The sequence below is a fragment of the Ischnura elegans genome, chromosome 9, assembly GCF_921293095.1.
Source record: "Ischnura elegans chromosome 9, ioIscEleg1.1, whole genome shotgun sequence".
Classification (NCBI taxonomy): Eukaryota; Metazoa; Arthropoda; class Insecta; order Odonata; family Coenagrionidae; genus Ischnura; species Ischnura elegans.
Window position 1 is genome coordinate 36378738 of NC_060254.1, and position 22531 is coordinate 36401268.

General features: G+C 35.7%; 1 protein-coding gene across 1 annotated transcript in view; it reads left to right on the forward strand.

Annotated features, from left to right (window-relative positions):
* Positions 1-21327, forward strand: part of LOC124165676 — a 139103-nt gene extending 117776 nt beyond the window's left edge. Inside the window, exons 5-8 of the mRNA XM_046543155.1 lie at positions 5147-5286; positions 9479-9681; positions 14233-14558; positions 21053-21327. Of these exons, the coding sequence (XP_046399111.1) occupies positions 5147-5286; positions 9479-9681; positions 14233-14558; positions 21053-21207 (824 nt within the window). The 3' untranslated portion in view covers positions 21208-21327. The remainder of the gene's footprint in view (positions 1-5146; positions 5287-9478; positions 9682-14232; positions 14559-21052) is intronic.
* The last annotated feature ends 1204 nt before the right edge of the window (positions 21328-22531 follow it).

Here is a 22531-nt window from a genome sequence, read left to right on the forward strand (position 1 = left end):
TAATATGTAAGCACGTTTTTAAATAGTAAAAATAAGAATAAGAGCGAAGTAGTTGTGATTCACTTTGTATTGCGCGACGCAATCTTTTTAGCCAGACATCACACCAGCCAACCGTGCGAGACTCTCTGTTACTGCAGGCAAAATCCTCGAGTAGGTACAGAGTTTCTTTTTTTCTCTCGCAGCACGCTTGGGTAGACAAATAATTCTAGGAACATCGCTAATTTCAGAAACCAGGATAAATCAGAAAGATACGAGAAAAGTTTTTAATACTTCAGAAGAAAAAGACTGCTTGAAATAATAGTAATAATACTTCAAGGGCATTGTTGAAACACCGCACTCATTTAGGCTGCACATTTTCGCCCGGAATTCTGCGAAGCGTAAAAAAATCTCTAGCAAGGTTACATCGCGAAAGAATCTTTTTTTCCAAGTCAATGGATTGAAACAGGAATGGATCCTCGCTTCCTGCGAGCTTTTTGCATATATTTGCGAGGTTCCTGGATGATTCTTGAACCGGAAATATAGATCTTTCTGTGTGAGTGCTGGATTCGTAAGAGTTCATTTCGCCTCTCAAAACACGGAGCCCGAATCAATAATATTTATCTTCTTGGAAAATGAGTGCACGCCTCGCTTTTTTTTGCTCAATAATTCCTAACCCCGTATTTCCCACGAAAAGCTGTACCGTATTCATTTCGGAATGCTTCATAATGAATATAAAAGGCTTTGAAACGAGGAAGGGATTTATTTAGCACGTAAAGAGAGCTAAAAGAGCATGAATGCAAAGAGGCTTCACTCACAAATTTGGATTATAACATCCATTAACAAGCTTACAGTATACTTTGTAGTTTTGAACCATCAAATTTAGATATTTAGCATTAAAATGTTTTAAGGGTATGGCAAAATTGAACAGAAGATCGTATCATTTCCAGAGGCATAATCCTCAAAATAAATTTCAGTATTTTTATGCACATATATCATAGCTGAGGAAAATTAAAGTTTTTTTCGTAACCAGGTCACGCGGCTGGAGTTGGAGATCTATTTGGGCAGGCTTATTGATCCCCAGATGAAGGGCTGTTGCGTCTACAAAAATATGTTCTCATTATCTTATTCATATTTAGAGTGGTAGGGTAGCATTATCCAGCATGCTAAAAAGATATTCCTCCATACAGATTTTTAGAGAATGTGCACATATATTACTTGAGGTTCTTGCTTACTTGCTGGAAATAAAAATGGAAATACAGGTTAGCGGAATCTTGACATAAAAAATGAAGTAGCTCGAAAATTAGGGAAATATAATTTTAATTCACCTCGCCGGGCTGAATGTCATGGAGAAATTGAGCGCCCTTGCAAACTGTCATGCCCGCATAGCTATTCATTAACTTAGTAGCATAATTTTTTTAGTACTTAGCGTTAATATTGTACGCAATGAAAACAGCCGTTGGAAGAGATAATTTTCATTCAGTATAGTAAATTTTCAAAAACTTGTAGACATATTGTGTCATATTAAATGAAATCACCATATGACTGCGGTTGGTAATAATAGTATACGAGAAAGAGATAGATGAGTATGTAAAAATGTATAGATTTATTGCCACATAAATATACTGTGTCCATAATAAAACTCCAATCTTTGGAATGAAAAAATCGAGAATGAAATACCTTAGAAAAGAAAAAAATCAATGTTAATCGGAAAAATGAAATGACATAAAAATAAGGAAAATATTAAGAAAGAAATGGATATTATGGCTGAGGAATTAATAGCGTTACGTATAAAGTCAGCTGAAGTCTAAAAATATGCATAACAATAGGAACTCATCAGGTATATTTAATATAATAAATATCACAATGTATGGAATTTTAGGTAGATAAAACAATATATAGTGATGGCGCGAAAAAGGATGGTGCATCTCAGAAAAAAATGAAAATAATTGTTTTATTTCATGGCAGGGACTAAGTATTACCGGAGTGCCTTTTTAAACTCTGAGATTCCTTTCAGGTTGTTGGGTCAGATATCAAATACTTATTTTTAAAATCATTTTTCAAAATTGAATACCTGTTTCAGTAAAAATGAAATAAACAGAGGTCTAATTTATACATCTCAAGCCTGTTTCTCTTCAGCTAATTCAATATGTACCAATTTTATTAATGAAGGTATGAGAAAGTTAACTGATCGCATTACTCGCAAATAATTGTCACGTTAACTATGCATTAGGCATATAAATACTCTTTAAAATGTGTAGAGAAGCATCACTAGAGCGTCGCAAAAATACCTTTTCCAAAATGTCGTCAGAGAAATGCTTTGCGGTAGCTTCCTCTGTCAAGTTTATGTTGTAAAGGTTCAGTTTATCAGTGAATCTCAAATCTTCTAATTGAATTTGTAAGGAACGTTTCTTAGAGAATTTAATCACTTAGTATTTTTTTTTGTACTCCCAACGATAGTCTCTTCCTTTGAATGTAATTCAACGGAAAGAGAGCACGACATTAATGGAAATTACATCAAATAGATTTCTGAGCTTCGTTTCGGAATTCTGTGACTTGATGGGGTTTCTGCTTTCTAGATGGAGCTTAAGGATATTCTCTGCTTCATTTGCTGCGCACACTATTTTGCTGCTGTGGGAAAATTGAATTCCCGGGTACATTCTTGGACAAATAATGAGCAATTCAACTAGTAATCAGTAAGACGGAGGGATAATTCAAAGGACAATGCATCGAATACTTGTGCCCATGTAGCTCCTTTTGCAGTGGGAATTGTCTTCTTGTCACAAACAGGAATTTTCGCAGACGGTTGGTAGCCAGACATTAGTAAGATTACTTAAATGTGTTGAAAAATTGTTTACAGGATTTTAGAACTGCTCAAAAATGTGTTAACACGTAGATAATGAGCGAGTGGCCGAGTTTTAATCCCTTGTTCTCCTCTGTTACTCTGCTCTGCGGGTATATAAAGCTTAACACTCATCTCCTCAGAGAGCCATTGTTTCTAATATTCTGTACTTTTGACTTGAACTTTTGAACTTACTCAGGTATTATGTTAGTAATCTTGCGGTGCATCAAAGTGGAAACTTCGAAAATATGGCTTATTGGAAACGAGCAATACATGCAGACATTCTAACAGTGTACAAATTATGCTTAAGTATATACTTTATGATAGTTGTCCGTTGCGTATGAAGAAAGCATTAATAATTAAATAAACTGTCAAAATAAAAGGAGTAAACAGTAAAAACGATAACTATCGCTATCCGTCCTTAACGCACGGTTCAGAAAAGACGAAAAGTCTCGTGATCCGTATGCAACGTGTCAATGAGAGAATAAAGTAGTTCAATATATCCATAATAAAAAATTCAATAAAAAAAGCTGAAGGTCTTATATTCAAGATTAAAATGAGGGAAAATCAGATACTAAATTGTCTGGACGAAATAAAATCTCGAAATTCATAGTCCATGGTCTTAATTAAATTAATGGACAGTAAAATAATGTGTCCTATCCTCTTACATATTCCTGGGAATATGGTGGTTTCAAATACACCATTGACGTAGATATTAGTAAAGTAATGAATTTGAAACTCTTCTGGTGGCCTTCTTTTCTTATTTATAAAGATTTAAACAAAAACTATAGTTTTAATGACAAGTAAATGAAGAAGCCTTGAGTAAATTTGACTAAAATCATATTAAAGAACGCAAGGGCGTTTCAATTGCTATGAAGAGGTGTAATATAACATTATATCCAAGTTGAGATTGGATGGAGTGTGGAAATGTATCCGTAAAGTTTTTGATGAAAGTTAAATTATGGGAAATTATTTCATATTTACAAAGTTTTTATAAACTCTTATAATCATTTTTCATCTTGTCCGGGTGAAATCTTGCAACTAATTTTTAACCCACTTTTCCATTAGCTATCAAGCTGAAATTTTCAGGAAAACTCAGAACCCTATGGCGATGTGATACTCGTACACTTAATTGTGATTCTAACCGTATCTCGAATGTTATTTAGGATTTAAAATTAAATACCTATGGAGTTTATTTTTTTTAAATGGCTACCAAAATCCGATGGCGGTGCTGCGATCGTTAAAAGAAACGAGAATGATTGTCATAACAACAATTTGTTGACATCATAGTTCATTGAAAAATCGATCGGACATAAATTTACTTGTATTATTTTTTTTTTGCTAGGGATAAAATTTTTTTCAATCATTTATTCTTGTTTTGCACAAATACAGCAATGGGGATATGCATAAAATTTGTTCATCATGCTAGTTAGTCTGATTGAATAGAAAATTTTCTCACGAGTCCAAATATATAAGCCAAAATTCTCCTAGAACTCCACAAACGTCAATGAATGCTGATTAAAAATACTCGAATATCGCTTGAAGTCACGTGACCTGAAACGCCTTCTGACGTTATCGCAGGGTACACCATTAAATTCGCTGAGAGAGTAGAGTGGTAGAGTCTTGAATGTAAGATATTGATGTAAGAATCTTTGTCGAGCTTTGTAGTTTTTCCTAAAACGACAAATTGACTTAAGAGGGATTCAAGAAAGCAAGATACCTCCACTTACTTTTGGTCGACTTCCTAATGGCGGTTGATTTTCTGAAAAATAGTGATTGCTTCATCACTAGCGCGATGCGGGAGTAAAATAACGCTATAATAACGATGAAAATTATTTTACGAACTATTCATTTTTTGTCCATTAAGATTTATTATATCCGTTGCTAGCTGAAAATCTATCTTATGTATTTACTTCGTTACCTACCATGCGGAACTTAGATAGTTTTCCCTAATCGGCCAAAGTTGAGATCCAAATGATCGTGAAAAGGTAAAAAAGTATCAATGAATCATAATGTTACGAAGATTGAGAAGAAGGAGGATCATAGAAAACCTGAGATAAGTCCATCGTGATTTTGAACAAACTGATGAGGTGAATGAAATGAGAAAAATATGCCCACAGCTAATTCCATGAATCTTAAGATCTCATTTCAGGCCAACCTTGACATTTTCAGTCCATATTGAATCATCTACGTACCAAGAAAGAAAGATTGTAATGCCTGAGAATTTTTAATCTTTAAAAGACGTGAGTTATGGGCACGTGCAACCACGTCTTTCCATTTGAATGAAATGAGTTATTGGGGAATGTTTCCTTTTTCTTTTTCTTGCAGATCCTCCAGACGGCATACCGCTGATTAGCATCGAGGACGGCCGTCTGCAGTTCGCCACCGGGGAGACTCTAAGGGCCAACTGCACCTCCCCCTCCTCTTTTCCCGCAGCCAATCTCACCTGGTACATAAACGGACGGCAGGTAAATGATGCATGCATTCACATCTATTCATAGCCTTTTTGTGACCCATTTCCAATTTCACGTTAGTTTCATTCGATCGTAGGTCATTTATTTTACGATACATAATTTTTTTAAGTGAGTGAGTGTTGATTGAGAGCCACATTGGCCAATATTACTTGGGCTCAAGGTCCCCGAAACGAATGTTCCGGTCTCTTTCAGCTAACATGTGAGTGTGTTTATTTCCTTTTATTCTTGCCCATTGTCCATTTCTTCTGTTTGTGAGTGGTGAGCTGCCCCAGTGCCATATATCGGTTACTCTTAACGGCCAAAGCAAATGGAGTTTTCTGTGCATAAACCCCCACCGAAATCACAAGTAGCTGTGTTGATAGCATAGCTGTTAGAGCAGCTGGGCAGCAACTGCGACGTTCTGGGTTCGATCCCTGTCAGCCCACATTTTTTACCCTCTGATTTCTGGCTTTTGCCATCTACCAAATCAGCGTTGTCTCCGTCCTTTTTCTATTCTCCTATCCCTTTCTTTCCTTACCTACGAATTTATTTGTATTTTTTTTAAAGAATATTCGTACAGCGTAATAGATAATAACTGAAACAGTTGTAAACAGTTGTCAAACCCTTATTGTCAATACATCACAATTTTGGGATAGCTCCCGTTTTGCGGATTCAAAGTCAACGTTTCAAATACAGACGTCACACAGGATGCGGTTGAGCCTTTTTTTATTAAATGACAGCATATGTTTACATACCTTTACACATGTATCTTTATAGCACCAAAAGTTTTATCGAATGACACCATATGAACCACGAAAGTATTAACAACATTATGCATCAATCTCACCTTCATTTCTTTGAGACTTCATTTCCAAACCGATGTCAGGTCGGCATAGACCGTGGACTTAAGGACTGAACACAATTTATTTTATTTTAGAATTAACATAAATTTCATTTTACATTATATAATTTAGAAATGTTCTTGCTTGGACAATTTTTATATCAATTGATTGAATTTGTAATTATTTATAACAATACTCTCACTGCATGGTTTTGAAGGAAAACTGAAAACATACATTCTTATATTTATCAACCGAACTCAGATATGAATGGACTATGGACTTCAGGACTGACAACTCAAGGAAATTTGTGATAAATTTTGATTTTACGTAAATTTCACTTTTGCATCAGTTTCATTGCAAATGATTCTGCTTGGAAATGGATTTCATCACTTGATTTATTAGTTATTACATAAATTGACGACAGTTAAATGAGGCTTAGCCATATGCATAACCTTATTGAAACCCATTTTGAAATTCACAATAGTTTCATTTAGTCATCTTTTATTTCTTAATACGATCTACAATTCCCTTTTCTTTAAATTTCTAAATTCTTACGACGTTTTTACTAACATCAAACTAAAAACATAATTACATAATGCATGACATGCATAATTACATGTGAAAACCGAACTCAGATACGTATGGATATTAGCCTGCCTAAAAATACATACCTGTGTATCGATGGCTAATTTCTAATAACACGTATCTCAAAAATAGCACTTTTCCGGTGAGCAAAATAAACGATTTATATTTTTGATTGTACTTGAAATTAAAAACCAAAAACTCATGAAACATAAAATAAGCATACATTTGTAAATAAAGAGTTGTGTTTTGCTTGAATTTTATTTTTAAAATGTCATTACCTCCTATTTAAGATACCACTCTCAAACCGGGCAGATTTTGAGATACGTGCTGTTAAAACTTAGCCATCGATATGCAGAACGCAATCGCCGATGAAAAGGATTCCACGTACACGACATCCAACGGTATAATGCGTATTTTCCAATGTAACTTTTTTCTCGGGAAAAACGATGAAAACATATCTCTATATATTCCTAAATCATTCGATTACTTAGAATTTACAGTGGGAATATTTTTCAAATTTTTGAAGAACTGAACGTTCAAATTACATTCAAAGATGAATTAAAGTTCATTCATTTGATATAATGCTAAATATAAATCCGTCCAGTAGACGGCAGAACGTATTGCCTCCCATGAAAAGCATTCCATGCCCACGAAACTCAACGGGAAAATGCGTAAATTTCCAATGTATTTAATCTTTTCACGGGTGGAACGATTAAACATACCTCTATATGCTTAGCCTTTTTACTGTAGCAATTTCAACAACGACCGCCATACCTATCTTATTTTACCCAAATGAACCAAATTACTTTGCATTCACTTATTGCCAGTAAACAAATAACCATTTCGAATCAGTTGAAAACGTGGAATTTTATAAATTAAGCATGAATATTTAATGCATTTATTCCCAGGCGATTTTTCCCTAAGAACTATAAACCCCTTTCCTTGGGAATGGGTGGGCGATTTTGAATGGGCTGGGGAAGCGCGATGAAGCATTAGTTTTCTTTATCCGATTTTTAGCCCGGGCTTATCTAAGAAGTCTTTTTCATTCAAAAATGACCGTTCGTGACGGTGGTGGGGTTTAAGTTGTTTTCTGCGCTCCGAAATTTGAGAAAATGGCGACCCTTTTAAAGATAGCGACCGCTCTCTAGACTCCGAAGGATCTGAAAAGGGAAAGTGAGACCACTCGGGGACTTGTATTTTCCAACGAGGATTTAACTTATCATTCTTCACCGATCTATTTTTCCCAGGGCTCCCTTCTTGTTTACCTTAATTCGTTATCCTTACCCTACTACATTTCTACTAAGTTAAGGTAATTATAGTTCCATAATATGGAATTTACAAAAATATCACGAGATGACTAAGAAGGATCGCTTTTCTCTTATAAGATGTATGCTTGATGCGTTTACCACCCTGTCCCATCGGTTAGAGCTGAGATTATACTCTGATTTCGATGCTAAGCTGATTCTAGCGATAATAGTCCGCTTTTTTGACCGTTCTTCAATAACCGCTCTTCAATTACGAACAGAACTAAGTCGACGAAACCGATCTCAGCGTATCAAAGCAGTTCTCAGGAATTGATGGCAAAATATTTCTCCTCATTTGGGTGACACCTTATTTTTTATATCACATTGGCATCAACAAGTAATACCCTTTTTTAATGAAAAAGGTTCTTTTAGGCATTTATTTTATAATTTAATATTAATCTTAAGTAGGTATCATTAATAATTTTAATCTCAAGCACTATTAAACGCACTCAAGCACTAATTTTTAAATGCTTTCTCCTCATGGTGATTTCATTGTACCATGGTTTCTTTACAGTTTAACATTTTCAAGAAAGCAACAACATTTTCAACACTCCAAGCTGTAACGAAACCATAGCGTAGAGTGTTGAAGATGTTGTTTTCTTGAAAATGTTACGCTGGAACGATACGATAAGAAAAATCATTTAAAAATTTAAAGTTTTTATTCCTTCAACTTCTATAAAATTTTGGAGTTACTATACAAATATATTTTCTATTTATAATTAATTTCATAGTCAGCAGTAATATAATAATATGAATAAATATTTTTAAAATTGGTAATGGTATTAGTAATAATATAAAAATATGTTTTTACTGATACCAACTCGAAATTAAAGTTTAAGGGTAAAGTAAAAATTTCAGTATCTTAAAAAATCTACGTTTTAACGAAACCATGGTCGGACAAAAAAACGCGCCACCCCTTGAAAGAAGCAAAGGTTTCATTCCTTCAACTTCAACGATAAAGAATTTTCAATTAATAACGCTCGCTACTTCTACCTATCCAAAATGATGAAAGTTATAATTTTTGACACGATGTATGTCTCGTAAAAATACTTGTGATATTTTAATTAAGATTTATATCTCTTGATGAGCCGAAGATCATGAATTACAACATTTCAGGTGAATGCATTTATCTTTTTTTTTAACAGCAAATGTTTCGACGTTTTCTCCTGGATAATTGAACTGTGAAGAAGTTAGGTTGCTAAAATGAAAACGTTCAATTAAACTAAACCTGGGTCTGAGATCTGAAACACCGGTGTATACTGAAGACTCAAAATTAACTGTCATGTACTGGAATGCGGGCCTTATAGTTCGCTCTTAAAGTTACATTGAGTTTATATTTGTCCCCCAGTTACGCAGTCCTTTTACACCTGTTTTCTGAACTATTTTTCGAGGTTTTTCTGATCATGATGTTCTTTCCCCTTTATGTGTCCTCCTGTTCCTTTCCTTTGTATTTTCATTCCAATCTCCTTCCGAAAGGTCGAGGAGACGTACGTGAGGAGGTATCCCCTAGCGAAGATCTACAAGGATGACGAGGAGGCGACGGAGGAGGAAGACGGCGCAGAGGCGGTCCCGGGTGGGGCCGGAGGCAAGGAGACGGCCGGAAGCGCGGGGACCGATGGAGGGGCCGAGGTCACCACCAGTTCAGGCGGGGCCAACTCTACCGTGGAGAAGGAGGAAGAGTGAGTACATGCAAACGATATCATAACCAATATAACACCTATTAAATTCTTCTCAACCAGTATGAAAATATATTATTATTTTACCATAAATTCCTCAGTACTGGGAACTATACACATTTTTCTGGTTAACCTATTAGTGCTCTAATGATTTTTTTTACAAAAATGTAAATTTTTTACCTGAAATACTTTATATGAACTCATTGATACAAAAAATGATTTTTTAAATGTTTTTGTATTTTTCAATCTAGAGATATTTACATGCAACTCAAGTTGCTCGTGGGCACTTGAGTGAACTAAATTCAGGATCTTCATTAGCATTGGAATGAGAAAGATACTTTTTTTAAATGTTGCATGCTAGTATTTTATTCTTCTATATCACTAATTTGGATGCATCATAGATGTTAACAAACAGCATTAGAGATTTATATGCATAACGATTCTGTATTACGCTGTTATCTGCCTAGGTGCAATGAACTAGCTAAAATAACATTTCATTGCGCCAAGCGGTGAAAAAATTCAAACGACCATGTATTGTGCAAATTACGCCAGGACCGAGGAGGCTAGTGACGATTAAAAGTGATAACTTTAGAGAATAATAAAAACAAGAAAGAAAAATGATCGCAGGCTTTCCCGTCGTATAGAATCGTGGAAGGTTACTCGGGAATTCCACCGGTTAGGGTTCCTCAATTACATCTCGGCCAACGTTTCGATATACGAGTTGTGCATCGTTATCAGGGTATGATGATTAGGGCAGATGATCTGGGAATGATGATCAGACAGGCTGAATTCCCAAGTAACCTTCCACGAAAAATAAGAATATAAAAATTAAAATTCTCTATACTACCAACTCATAACACCATTGATACAAATAATTGTTAACAATATTTAAAATGTTAAAATACATTAGATCTATAATATCCTTCTAAAAATACTATGAACAAATATATTATTAGCGTCCGTTAATGACGATTTGGTCAATCAAAGAGGAATTGATTACTTAAGAGTATCATAATAAGCAGAATAACTAAATTACAATAAATAATACTAAAATTTTAAGAATACATAATGACCATTAGCATTTTTTGACGCGCGGTAAATTTATTCCATAACCTCATTTTTTACAGTTAGTAAAATAAGGGGTTTCAAGAAAAATAAGTTCTCGATTTTGGTTTACAAGACCAGTGTTTTTTCTACCGACTAATGTGAATTCTTCATTAAATTATTTTTTCTTTCTGGTCTACTTTCTTATGGGAGCAAACGGAAGCACGCCGGAAGCGTGCACAAAATATGATAATTATATTAAAATTCTCGGTTGTGAAAACTCATAATATGGTTATCATCATTAGCAATATTCAATCAAAAAATATCAAAATTAAAAATAAAGCATTCTTTAAAAATTATTGTCATTTGTAATTAAAACGGACTCAATTATTTTGAAAAAATATTTCGCTGACTTACGGTGAAAAGTGAACAGGAAAAAATAATAAGATTACAAATGAATGATCTGTCTGCACATTGAAAATTGCGGAATAAACCTTTACAGTAGGAACTTTTTTGGATTCTGTGGAGAAGAGTAATGGAAGAAGAGAACAGGAAACATGGATAGAATAAGGAACTCGCGCTCGCTCACTCGGAAAAGAAACCAAGAAAAAACAGCAATGATCTTTTGTGTTTAATAAGTAAGCCATATAAGATTGGACTAGGAAGATAAAGCCACAGGGGATGAAAAAAGTTCAAGGTTACCGTTGAGTTATATCTTAGTCGGAGATATTTGAGGAGCAAGTTGAATTCATCGGCAATTTTCTAATCCCTCCTTCAAACAGAATCTCTGCTGGCTCGTGCCGTTCTCTTGTTGAGTAAAAAAACAGAGAAAATCCATGATCGTTGGATATTATAATTTTACCTTCCTATTGACCTGAGCTTCATATGTGATAACTGTATTTGCAAAATATCAAATATGTCTTTTTATGCCATGCTCCTTTCTGATGACTCAAATACACAGTATAAATTATCTTAGAATCTCACCATATTTGGTCTAACAGAAACTATAAAATATGAGAGATATTTTGCCAAGTAGCCAGGTATATTAAATATCTCAAATAAAATATTCCTATATTAAATATTGACTAGTTATAGGACTTCTTTTTTTCCCAAAAAATAAGGATTTTAATAGTGGAAGCACTGAGTATCCTTTACTCTTTACTTATATTTCCTCATTTTTTAATATTTTACCAGCTAGTGTCCTGACGTCCTTCACCTCACCCTGAATTGGCTTACAGGACAGTTTCTTAATGTAAAATAATTAGTTGTTATTCTATTTTACGTAAATTTCTCTTTACGTCACTATGTATCGGAATGGTTGTGCTTGGGATGCATCATTTGATTTTATAGACATTAGAATATAAACTGCCATGAGTCACAATTTTGCATTCAAACATTAAGTGTAGTTAATTGTTTGATGCAAACCCTAAATACTAAATAGGCAGGGGCGGATCCAGGATTTTTTTCTGGGAGGGGCACAAGCAAGGCCGTATCCAGGATTTTGTTCTGGGTGGGGCACAAGGATACCTCGTAATACAAAACGAACGCAATGATAATGGGACCGTATTAAAAATCTAGCATATTTTTGAGGGTCTGGGGGGGGGCACGTGCCCCCGTGCCCCCCCCCCCCTGGATCCGCCAATGTAAATAGGCACACTCTCAAATAAAATATAATGCAATAGAACTATGCTCTTGTACCTTCCAGTGCCTAAGTATTCCTTTCCTCAGTCGATGTTAGCATCTTTTTACATCCAAATGAATTAGCATCTGGCCAAAGCCGCCTAACCTAAAGTGGTTTGCTTAAAACTCGTAAACTCTTCTACTGCTTAGCCATAATAAAAGCAAACGCTTAACAAAGCTTCCATTTTCAGAAATGTAAAGGGCATGTTCCATGGCTTGCGTGATTTCACGGAGCATAACGAAGTAGTCCTTAAAATGAATGGGAAATAATTCATGGTAATTAAACTGCGACGTTTGCCTTGCAAATTAAAATTTCACCAATGCCTGGGAGACAATGGAAATTCAGAGCTGACGATAATTTAATTAAGTGGCCCAACAGAGGAATTTTCCGATAGTTTCGAGAAAAACCGACGATGAAGTGATAATCTGAAAGGAGGAAAAGAACCCCTCACTTTTTTCGAAAAAAAATAAATATATCTTAAAAAACGTTACATTTGCCGTTTTCAGCATGTATTCGTAATTAAGAAGGAATTAATTTACACTCGAGCATGGGCTTTGATTTTAATCGAACTGAGTAGCTGATTCCAACTTTATGTACCGGAGCGAATCAAATGTCAATTCTCGGGATCTGTAGAATTTAGAATTTTCAAGGCTGTCAGGGAATATAAAATATTGCAGACAAATCTTGTTGACACTGCTACGTCAACCAACGCCGTAGTTATTGCTTTTTTCAATTCTCATTTCGTTTGATGGTGATGTTTTGCTTTTACCGCCCGAGGCACCTGGTGCCACAGACAACTTTTGACCTCTCTTTCCCCAATAACACGCCATTATGCGAGAGAAGTTCTTGAAAGGGTTGGGTTGTAAGTTAAAGTGAACGTTCCGATGGCTTAACCGGTCTGGGATTATTTCTGCGTACTATACATTTTTTCTTGTTATGTTTAAAATTAATATTTCTGTGCTTCCTTCCCCCACTTTGCCACTCATATTCTTCCTTCTGATCCTTTTCCTCCCACTTTTGTGGATTATCAATAAATCTTATCGTGAAAATCGTGAAAAATCCAATCTTGACCCTGGGTGAAGCTGCAGAGATCGTCACTGCCGGCGTCAGAGTTGGCAAAACGGGGCATAGATTCATCTACTTAAATATGGAACTTATAACATAGAAAATCAGATGCCATAGCAAACACTGAATTATTCAGGAGTGGAGGAAACAATCTGTTCCCATATAACGATTTTCATTTATACATTTATATGACGTGTTTCTTTATATATCTATGTAGAATTGAAATATTTTAGTACCTAATGATGACTAAAAGCCAGTGAAAACACGTGTTTTAGAGTGCGTGATATTAAAATTAAGTGGACACAGCGATATCTTTGTATCATTTGTATGCATGATGTTTATTTTTTTATCGCCGGAGGACGGAATATCGTTATTTATTGATCATGTTTGAACTAATTAATGCAGTTATCTCTATGATATCATACTCAACCTTCATTTTCTCGTAAATGAAATGAAGAACTTTGCTCTACGCCACCAATTTATTTTTAGGTGTATTGCATTATCCCACAAATTTATTTTTAGGTGTTTTATGCGGAAACTCGTTGGTTCTTTTTTCTTCTTTCAAAGTTCTTTCTTCCATTTACGAATAAACGAACTTCCAAAAGAGAATGAGCCTGAGTATATCTGAGTACCTGAAAATAAATGGGTGAAACAAAACTATTTTTTTTTACATTTACGACAGTAAATGTGATGTTAGGAATCATTAAAACGTGTTATAACGTTCAATCGCTCATCCACCTTTTTGTTGCCTTCTTTCTTGGCAGCGTCCTCTACGGTCCGCTGTTCGAGGCTGTGATGGAGACTTCAGTGGTTGGGCTGGAGGTGCGGCTGGACAACGCCACTCTCTTCCCGCCTCCCACATCCCACGTGTCCCAGCACCCGGCCGCCGTCTCCATCGTTGACAAGGGCGAGCTGCCGCATCCGGGCGCCGCGCTCCTCCGCTTGCGCTGCCTCGCCACCCTCTTCACGCTCTACCGCCGCACCACAGAGGTGGAGTTGGTGGTGCTACCCTCATCCGCCGCCGACGAGTTCTCCCCGAAGATTGCGCCAGTGCTCCACGAGGAGGCGCAGCAATCGAACCAATCGAGCGGTGAGTGTGGTACTATATATATACCTCAATACCGATATCGATATCCATATCGATATCGAAATAATATCGATATCATTAATGTAAACTCTTTTTTATCCTTTATTATCTTCTTTACTGTTGGTGAATTTAAGCCTCAAAGTGCAACGGGCAAGCATATCGGCTTTGAAGTTGATGATTGTTCAAATTGATAATTATGGAGCCACAACACTCTTGGATAAAAAATAAAGATTGATTATGCACTTAAAAATTCGCTCAAGAGAGCGCCCAAGCTCCACTGGGAGGTGTACCAATCGAACCAATCCAGAGTTTAGCGTGGCACAAGATGTCGATTCGATACCGATCGAATATCAATATCATTAATGTAATCGTTATTTTATCCTTTATTATCTTCTTTACTGTTTAGGAATAGGGAAGTTTCCTTCATCAAAGAAAACGAAAAGCATTGATTGCGATTCGTTACCCACCATTAGTGTATTCAAAATATACAAATTATTTCGTTTTAGAAATTGCGGTTTAGACGAATGGCAATGGTCCATCTTTATCCTCGTTTGAAAAGGGCCAGATTGGCGCCCATGCGATGCCACTCCACGTGACGTCACAGGGACCTAGTTTCTATACGAGAATATAGGAGTTATACATCGTCTGAGGTTACCAATGCATGCATGAGGCGTAGAATTCAGGGAAACATGTCTTAATAATCACTTATTAAAACTGGCTAAGGTCGGAAAGTTTTCTTCATTTGATAAGGTATTAATAACCCTTATTTAAGACAAGCGCTACCAGCCAGCAAGGTACTCAGCTACCCGCTAGCAGCCTGCGTCGTATCAGCGCTAAGCCTCGCCTCAAGGTCACCTCACAGGGGGGCAGCGGGAACCAGAAATAAGTCTCACGGAGAGATTTCCCGGCCTTCATACTTACCCGTCGCGTTTTCGCGCGCTTGAAAAATTTCACTTTTCATTTAATCGCGAAAAATAGATATCGTCATTTAAAAATCTGAATGCGTGAAATACGTACTCCAGGTGTAATAATCTTTCGATTTAGAAAATAAAAAAAATTATAGGAAACCACCCTATTCAACCCTAATATTGCCTCGGGAAAATATATTTGCTTTGACGTAGCATATTGTTCAAATTGATAATTATGGAGTAACTAGACTCCGGAATAAAAAATAAGGATTACTTAATTATGCAGTTAAAAATTCACCCGAGGAAATCCACGAGGAGGTGAAGCAATCGAACAATCCAGCGTTGATTGTGGCGCAGAATATCGATTTAGAAATCGATCAAATATCAAAATCAATAATGTAAACGTTATTTTATTCGCTATTATATCGTCTTTCTCTTTTTACTGCTGGAGCATTTAGCCCTCATAGTTCCACCGGTCGATACATCGGCTTTGAGGAATACAAATTTTCAAATTAATGAAACATAAGTGTTAAATATGTAGTTTAATTTCTAGTTCTCTCCGAAGATCGCGCCCGTGTTCCATGAGGAGGCGCCGCAATCGAAGAAATTGAGCGGTTGGCGTAAGATATCGATAGAATCGCTCGCTATCATAACTTCAACGCTGTATTGTCCATTATTTTCTTTTTTATTGAAGGAGAATTAAATACAACTATAACTATGACCTAAGTCCGATCCAGATTTTTTTCTGGTGGTAGCACGAGAGTCTGATGCGCAAACGACATTCTCATAATTTAGATTAAAAACGGGATATGTTCTACACCAATTACTGTAGGAAAATTTCTCTTTATTTTAATGTGAAAGTTATTAATTTAAAAAATAAAATGATCGAGACTCCGTGATACGCAAAATTGAAACGAGTGTAATGATAACCGTACTATACATTTTTTCCATTTTTTTAACTTCTTGGGGGGCAACGTGCCCCCGTTTCACCCCCCATTAATCCGTCTATGACTATACAACTAACCAAAGATAGGTGCGTAGCCAGGAAGATATTTTTTGGGCGGAGGGGCGCGACCCAGGGTGGTCAGAGGGAACCCTTTGGAAGGTAGAAGCACAATAAATGAGCATCTATGAATACAATGCGTTCATACTCAGACGATTGCTTTGCTGTCAGGCCGGGCGCGAAGCTGTTGTTCGTAGTGCCGATTTTCAAAAATAATAGTCTATATAAGGTTTGCTTACTAGCATTGGTGGAGTAGAAAAAATTTGTTTAATTAAATGAAATTTCCCAAGAAAAAATCAGATGACTTGTCCATAGCGTATTTCATCCCTGGTTTATTGAAACTTTTCCATGGTGATGCTCATGAGATTTACCAACTGATATCAGTTCCTATTAGTACGAAAAATCCACAGAGAAAAAATCATTCGCCTTGACCGGGATTCGAACCCGGGTTCCCAGTCGAGTGCTTGTGAGTTAATCTAGAAATAGGCTACCAAGGCATCATTCTCTTCATTGGAAATTTGAGGACTATACAGTACTTTGAATAACTGCACATTTAATTAAAGCAAAAGTAGTAGTACTTATTACTAATTCGCTATCATTCTTGGTGATTTTTAATAATTGTTCTTAATACATTAACATAAGATACTCTTGATAAAAATAATTGCAATATTATTCTCTGAGAATTAATTATTACTTTTGGCAGAGGCAATTAGTATTCACAAAAGATTATGTTCTTTTATTGCTGCAAAGAAAGCATCGCTTCTAGTTCCTATAATAATTTGAATTGATTTATTGGAAATAATGATAAAATTGGGACTAATTGGAATTTCGATTTATTTTATGATGATTCTCAAAGAATAAATAAGCATATGTTCTTAACCATTCCCCTAGTTACCAGGGAAAATGTTAGCATGTTTTCAAACTTCATAATTTGTCATGACAGTCATGTGTAGGGTGCAAGGGAATTTTTCCCTCATGATAAAAAAAAACATTAATGAATTTTACTCTCTGCTGGGAAAATTTCAGTTGAAAACTCGGTGCGACAAGGGAATAATCAATACGAGATGAGTTGTACAAGAAAAATACGAAGTATTTACCGTTTGATGCATGCTGGTTCTCCCAACAGTAGTTGAATCCCTTTGGGGTGAATTCATAAAGCAGAACTTACGAGACTTTCGCCATGGGAGAGCAGTTAGAATGGCTTACCATTTCGACGCCATTCACTCCATTGGGTTCCTGAGATCCGATGGATGTTTTCCCTACTGTTGCGTCGAGATCTACATTTGCCGCACCGGAACGATTTCCTCGTTGATACGATTGTCGCATCCGTTCGAAAAAATAAAAAAATCTCATCCTGGATTCAAAAACTCATCGGGTAGGTGGAACGGCGCGTATTCCTAAAGTGCACGTGTTCAAAGTCTTGTGTCCGTATTGAGGATTTGGCACTGCGGAGATGCCTTTTGGCTTCAATATGTAGGTACGTACGTGAGTGAGATTTTTAAAACGCCCAGGTTTTTAAATCATATTTCTGTAGATAATCAAGTCATTCGGTTTTTTCGCTGCCACATCAATGATTTTAGCGATGATGTTAGCTTAAATTTAGTTGCAGGAAATGGCTCGAATTAAAGGCGTAGTCAGGTGAGAGTTATTACTGCGGGAAAACCCACGAGAAAATGTGATTTATCGATTAAGGTCTTATTAAGCGAATGTACTCGTGAAAGTTGCGATTAGACATACGAATATGTATTACGGCCGTATTTTTTTCAAACCTCCTACACATGTATAACTCAGCAAAAACATCATTCAAGCGACCGGCGGGTACTGCGTGGATAGGGAAACTACGCATCCTCTGCGCCACAATTTCAAGTCATTTCCGAGCATAAGTTGTCATTTTAACGTAAGTGGCAATCTCTTTAACTACACTACCTCAATTAATTCTCCCGCCGAGAGTGCATTGCGGAGCGACAGCCAGGAAACTCGCCGAAATAGCTTCAGCATTTACATGTCTTGACCTTTATGGCGATGAAAGACAATTTAAACGTCAATGCAGCTGCTCTGTGTGAAACATCACGTCCATTCCCATTAAAATCAAAATAAGAGACATGCTGGAAGAGTACTGATCCATAACAACCCCTATCATATCAGCGCTGATGCAGCTCAACTGTTCCTTGAGCAATTTCAATGGATTATTTTCGATCACTAAACGAGCAATGCCGACAATATGCCGTATTATTCCCTGTTTTACGCTGAAACAATGAAGAGGTTTGGAGGGAAGTGTTTTCAAACGGGAGGTGAGCTTTAGGGCAAAAGCAACAGCCATTGGAAGTTATTGTCGGCAACATCCTATGAAGAAGGTATAGTTAACACTTTGAGTGCCAGCTGCTAATTTTAAAGACCTACTGAAAATCCAGCTGAAAATCCAAAATTTTTACTAAATTTGTACATTTTTTAAAACATTAGCATCGAAAATATATTTATATCGATGTGTATTTCAGTAAAAATGAGACATTTCTCTTCTTTATGAATGAGTTGAATAACATTTATTGCTCATTTTTAAATATATAATTTAACAATGAAAACCTACTCTATTTGAAAAATAATAATGTTGCAACATATGATGTACCGTCATAACGTGCATAACAATTTTTTTGATACACTCAATTTGAACTATTTAAAGCATGGAAATCATAAAAAAAGCATTGTTCCAAGCAAAGCATCCTGGATGGCATAAAGGGTCACTGCACCCTCAACGAACGGTTCTTTCCGCAAAAGAATTTTCACACCAAATGGCCTAAGATAAGGTTGCCAGTAGCTGCAGAGGACTTTTCGTCCTCAAGACATTAAAAGAACTATTATTCCATCGAGGATTTGATTTTTGAAATAACAGAATCCCTAAGCAGTAAACTGGAAAAGTACCACGGGCGAAATATTACGGCTTCACGCATACAAAGCCAATGAATGGAAAGACGTAATATTACGTCCATGGCAACCTTCAGAAAGTTTAGCAGGACGTAATATTACGTCCATGGCACGCAAAGTGTTAAGCTTGTACACAAGTACGACCAATTCCTCAATCGCCGAGGCGATTGTGTAGAAAGGCCACTTAACCCGTTAACGCCTAGCGGTACCAAATGGTACCGGCTGGTAGTGCAGTGCTAAACGTAACTTTTTTGTCATTTATAGTAATTTATTAGGGTTTTCGAGATTTTTAAATTGATAAGAATATTTTTAATAACATTTTTCCGAAAATTTTGCTATTTTAAAGCCGTAATTAACGCATTTTGAGCCGTTTGAAATTTGTGAATTATCAACTAGCCCCAAAAAAAAAAACGGAATTTTTAGATCAAGCATTTCAATTTTCTTTACTTACACCTTATGTACTGTTAATACAAAGGTTTTATTATGAAATTATGATTGTTATAACATGTATATCTCATATAAAGTATGGTTATTCGATGTGAGCCTAGTATTTGGAATGTAATGATGCAAAACATTTTGGTGGTACCACAGTTACCACTTATAGCGGTACCCTAAGGCGTAACTATTAGTGGTAAAAGAACAAATTTTGCACCTAATGACTCCGAATTTCATTGATATTTAGATACATGATCACCACAAAAATCGCAGAAACTTTTTAATGCAGGCGTTATCCGGTTAAAGTATGCTCAAAATTTAACTATGAAATAATTTTTAATCAATCGTTTCGTGTTTTGTTCATGGTCCATCGGAGCTTGGAAAAAACGGCTCCCATGTTAATTTTCTATGGTCACCATATGTTATTAATGCAACTATAGAATGCAACGTGTGGTAATCATTTATTTTCCAAGAACTTCTTGAATGAAGACTTGACAATCAAATTCATACGCAGCAGAACTCATGACAAAGTAAAAATTATTGAAGCAGCTTGCAAATTCAGTTGAGTGCACATCTAGTTACCGACAGGCGTATTGAAATTGCTTGGTCTTGTTTGTTTTTCATCGTCAAAATGAAATGGCATTGTGATAAGGACTTAGATTGATCTTTTGATTAGAGAAATAAATCTGCTCCGTCTTAAATTATCGTTACGCCCAGGGGTACGAGCTTTAATAATAGGTATCCCATTTTTTACAAATAATTTTTCAATAAAAAAATTCAAATAAAAAGAGGTCACCTCGCACCTGATTCCTTTGCGCTGGCCTATTTCCATTCAAAATGTTATTAGGAATGTTAAATGCATAAATGGGCAAAGTGAAACATAAAAATTGTCAGGCGTAATGTAGTGTACTGATTTTCTTACTAATAGACGCTTTACCATTACAAATGTAATAGAAACGCCTTACCTGTCATTTGACGGGTTAGTCTTTTAAGGTATACTGGTTGCATAATCATTTATAGGTGAAAAAAATTAAAGTATATTTTAACGGAACTCGTACCATAAAAATAAAAAAAATAAGATGAAAGAAACAAACAATGCAGCCAATATGATTAAGAAAGTTGAAGTTATCTGTGAAAATGACACGTCTGGTCCTTTAAATGTGGAAGATCAAACGTTACAACCTGATGATGTTGTAGACGCATGCTTTATGTTTTCTCGTGTTATTTTGCAGGACGGTGGAGGCTCAAACCAGTTCTGCTGATCGCCAGCGTCTTCGGCGGGATTCTCCGCGCATGGGACTGTCTCTCACGGAGTTCAACGAATCGCACATTTGTTACGTTTTTAATCGTGGCGCTGCATGAACTGAACAGTTGTGATCCGGGATAAAAGGTGTTATTATCCTCTTGAATTTGTACAGGTGTGTGTCGGGAGGGTGACCGGCTTACATAGCAAATAACTGAATATTTGTACGTTATGTATTTTTAACGAATAAATTATATTTATGTATTAGAGTTTTTGATCCATATTGCGAGAATAATACAGCCCTTTCTAATTACAATATACATAAGGTGTACTAACTGAAATGAGATCTCAAATTTGTCCTGAGTTCGGAAAATCATTTGTCCAACGTACTTTCAACTAGTTTCAGTTGAATGTGGTTTGCCGACGATAATATGCATTTGTATTTTTATTTAGATATATTCATTGTCATGCAGTTCTGAGAAGGTAACGCTGTATTTAAAATATTTTCCTATTTTTCGGGCTCGGGTTTAATATCCATGTTCGGTATATTTCACGGGTAAGTATCCATATCACCCTTACTATAATGAACATTAAATAGTCATAGATACACGTGAGCGAACAATTAATTTTTCACCAATATTTTACGTTGAAGACAATCAAGATATATAGGGATACCGTGCAGCAAATTCGAAATAACATATAATAAAAGAAGTGAGCACTTAATACAGAAATATGTAGTTACGAAGAATACTACTGTCGGCGTCAAAATGATGAGCAGATGTAATTTGCATCAGTGGTTGTTCGCATGATAAAATAATGAATGATAAGTTATTTTACATCAAATTTTATTATAAATGCAGATCCATTTTTTGTTTCATGAAAAAATTCAAAAATGTAGAAACGCCAGAGCTAAAAATGACTCCGAGCACCGTAAATTTAGCCTTTATGTCAATGTAATGATCTTTGTAACTTAACCTAGGAAAAACTACAATATTTACAGGAATTATCTTTTACAGTAAGCTGCAAATTTTAATTGAGATAAACAAAATGTTTTTTTGCGTTAATGTTCAATAGATTCAGGCTTCAATTGGCGGAAGTTATACATATTTAAATTAGTAAAATATCGTAGCACTTTGATTTTTACAGCACTTTCCCACATAGAAAAGTGCTGTAAAAATCGTACAACTTTTCCTCATGTAAAAGTGCTAAGATTTTTATATATTTAAATATAGCTTTGGCATATTTATGCAACGCATATTTTGTTCCTCATTAACCAATATATTTCAATATTATCTATTCCAATAGTTTACTCCGAAAGAAAATATTGATCTGATGGAAACTTTGAAATAGAAACAATATAAATTTTCAAAGTACAGAGACTCTATTTTTTGTAGCTGACAGTAATCCAGTTTTTTCTTATCGTATAAACACAAAGTATTTGCAGAAATGCTTATCATTCACTCAGAGA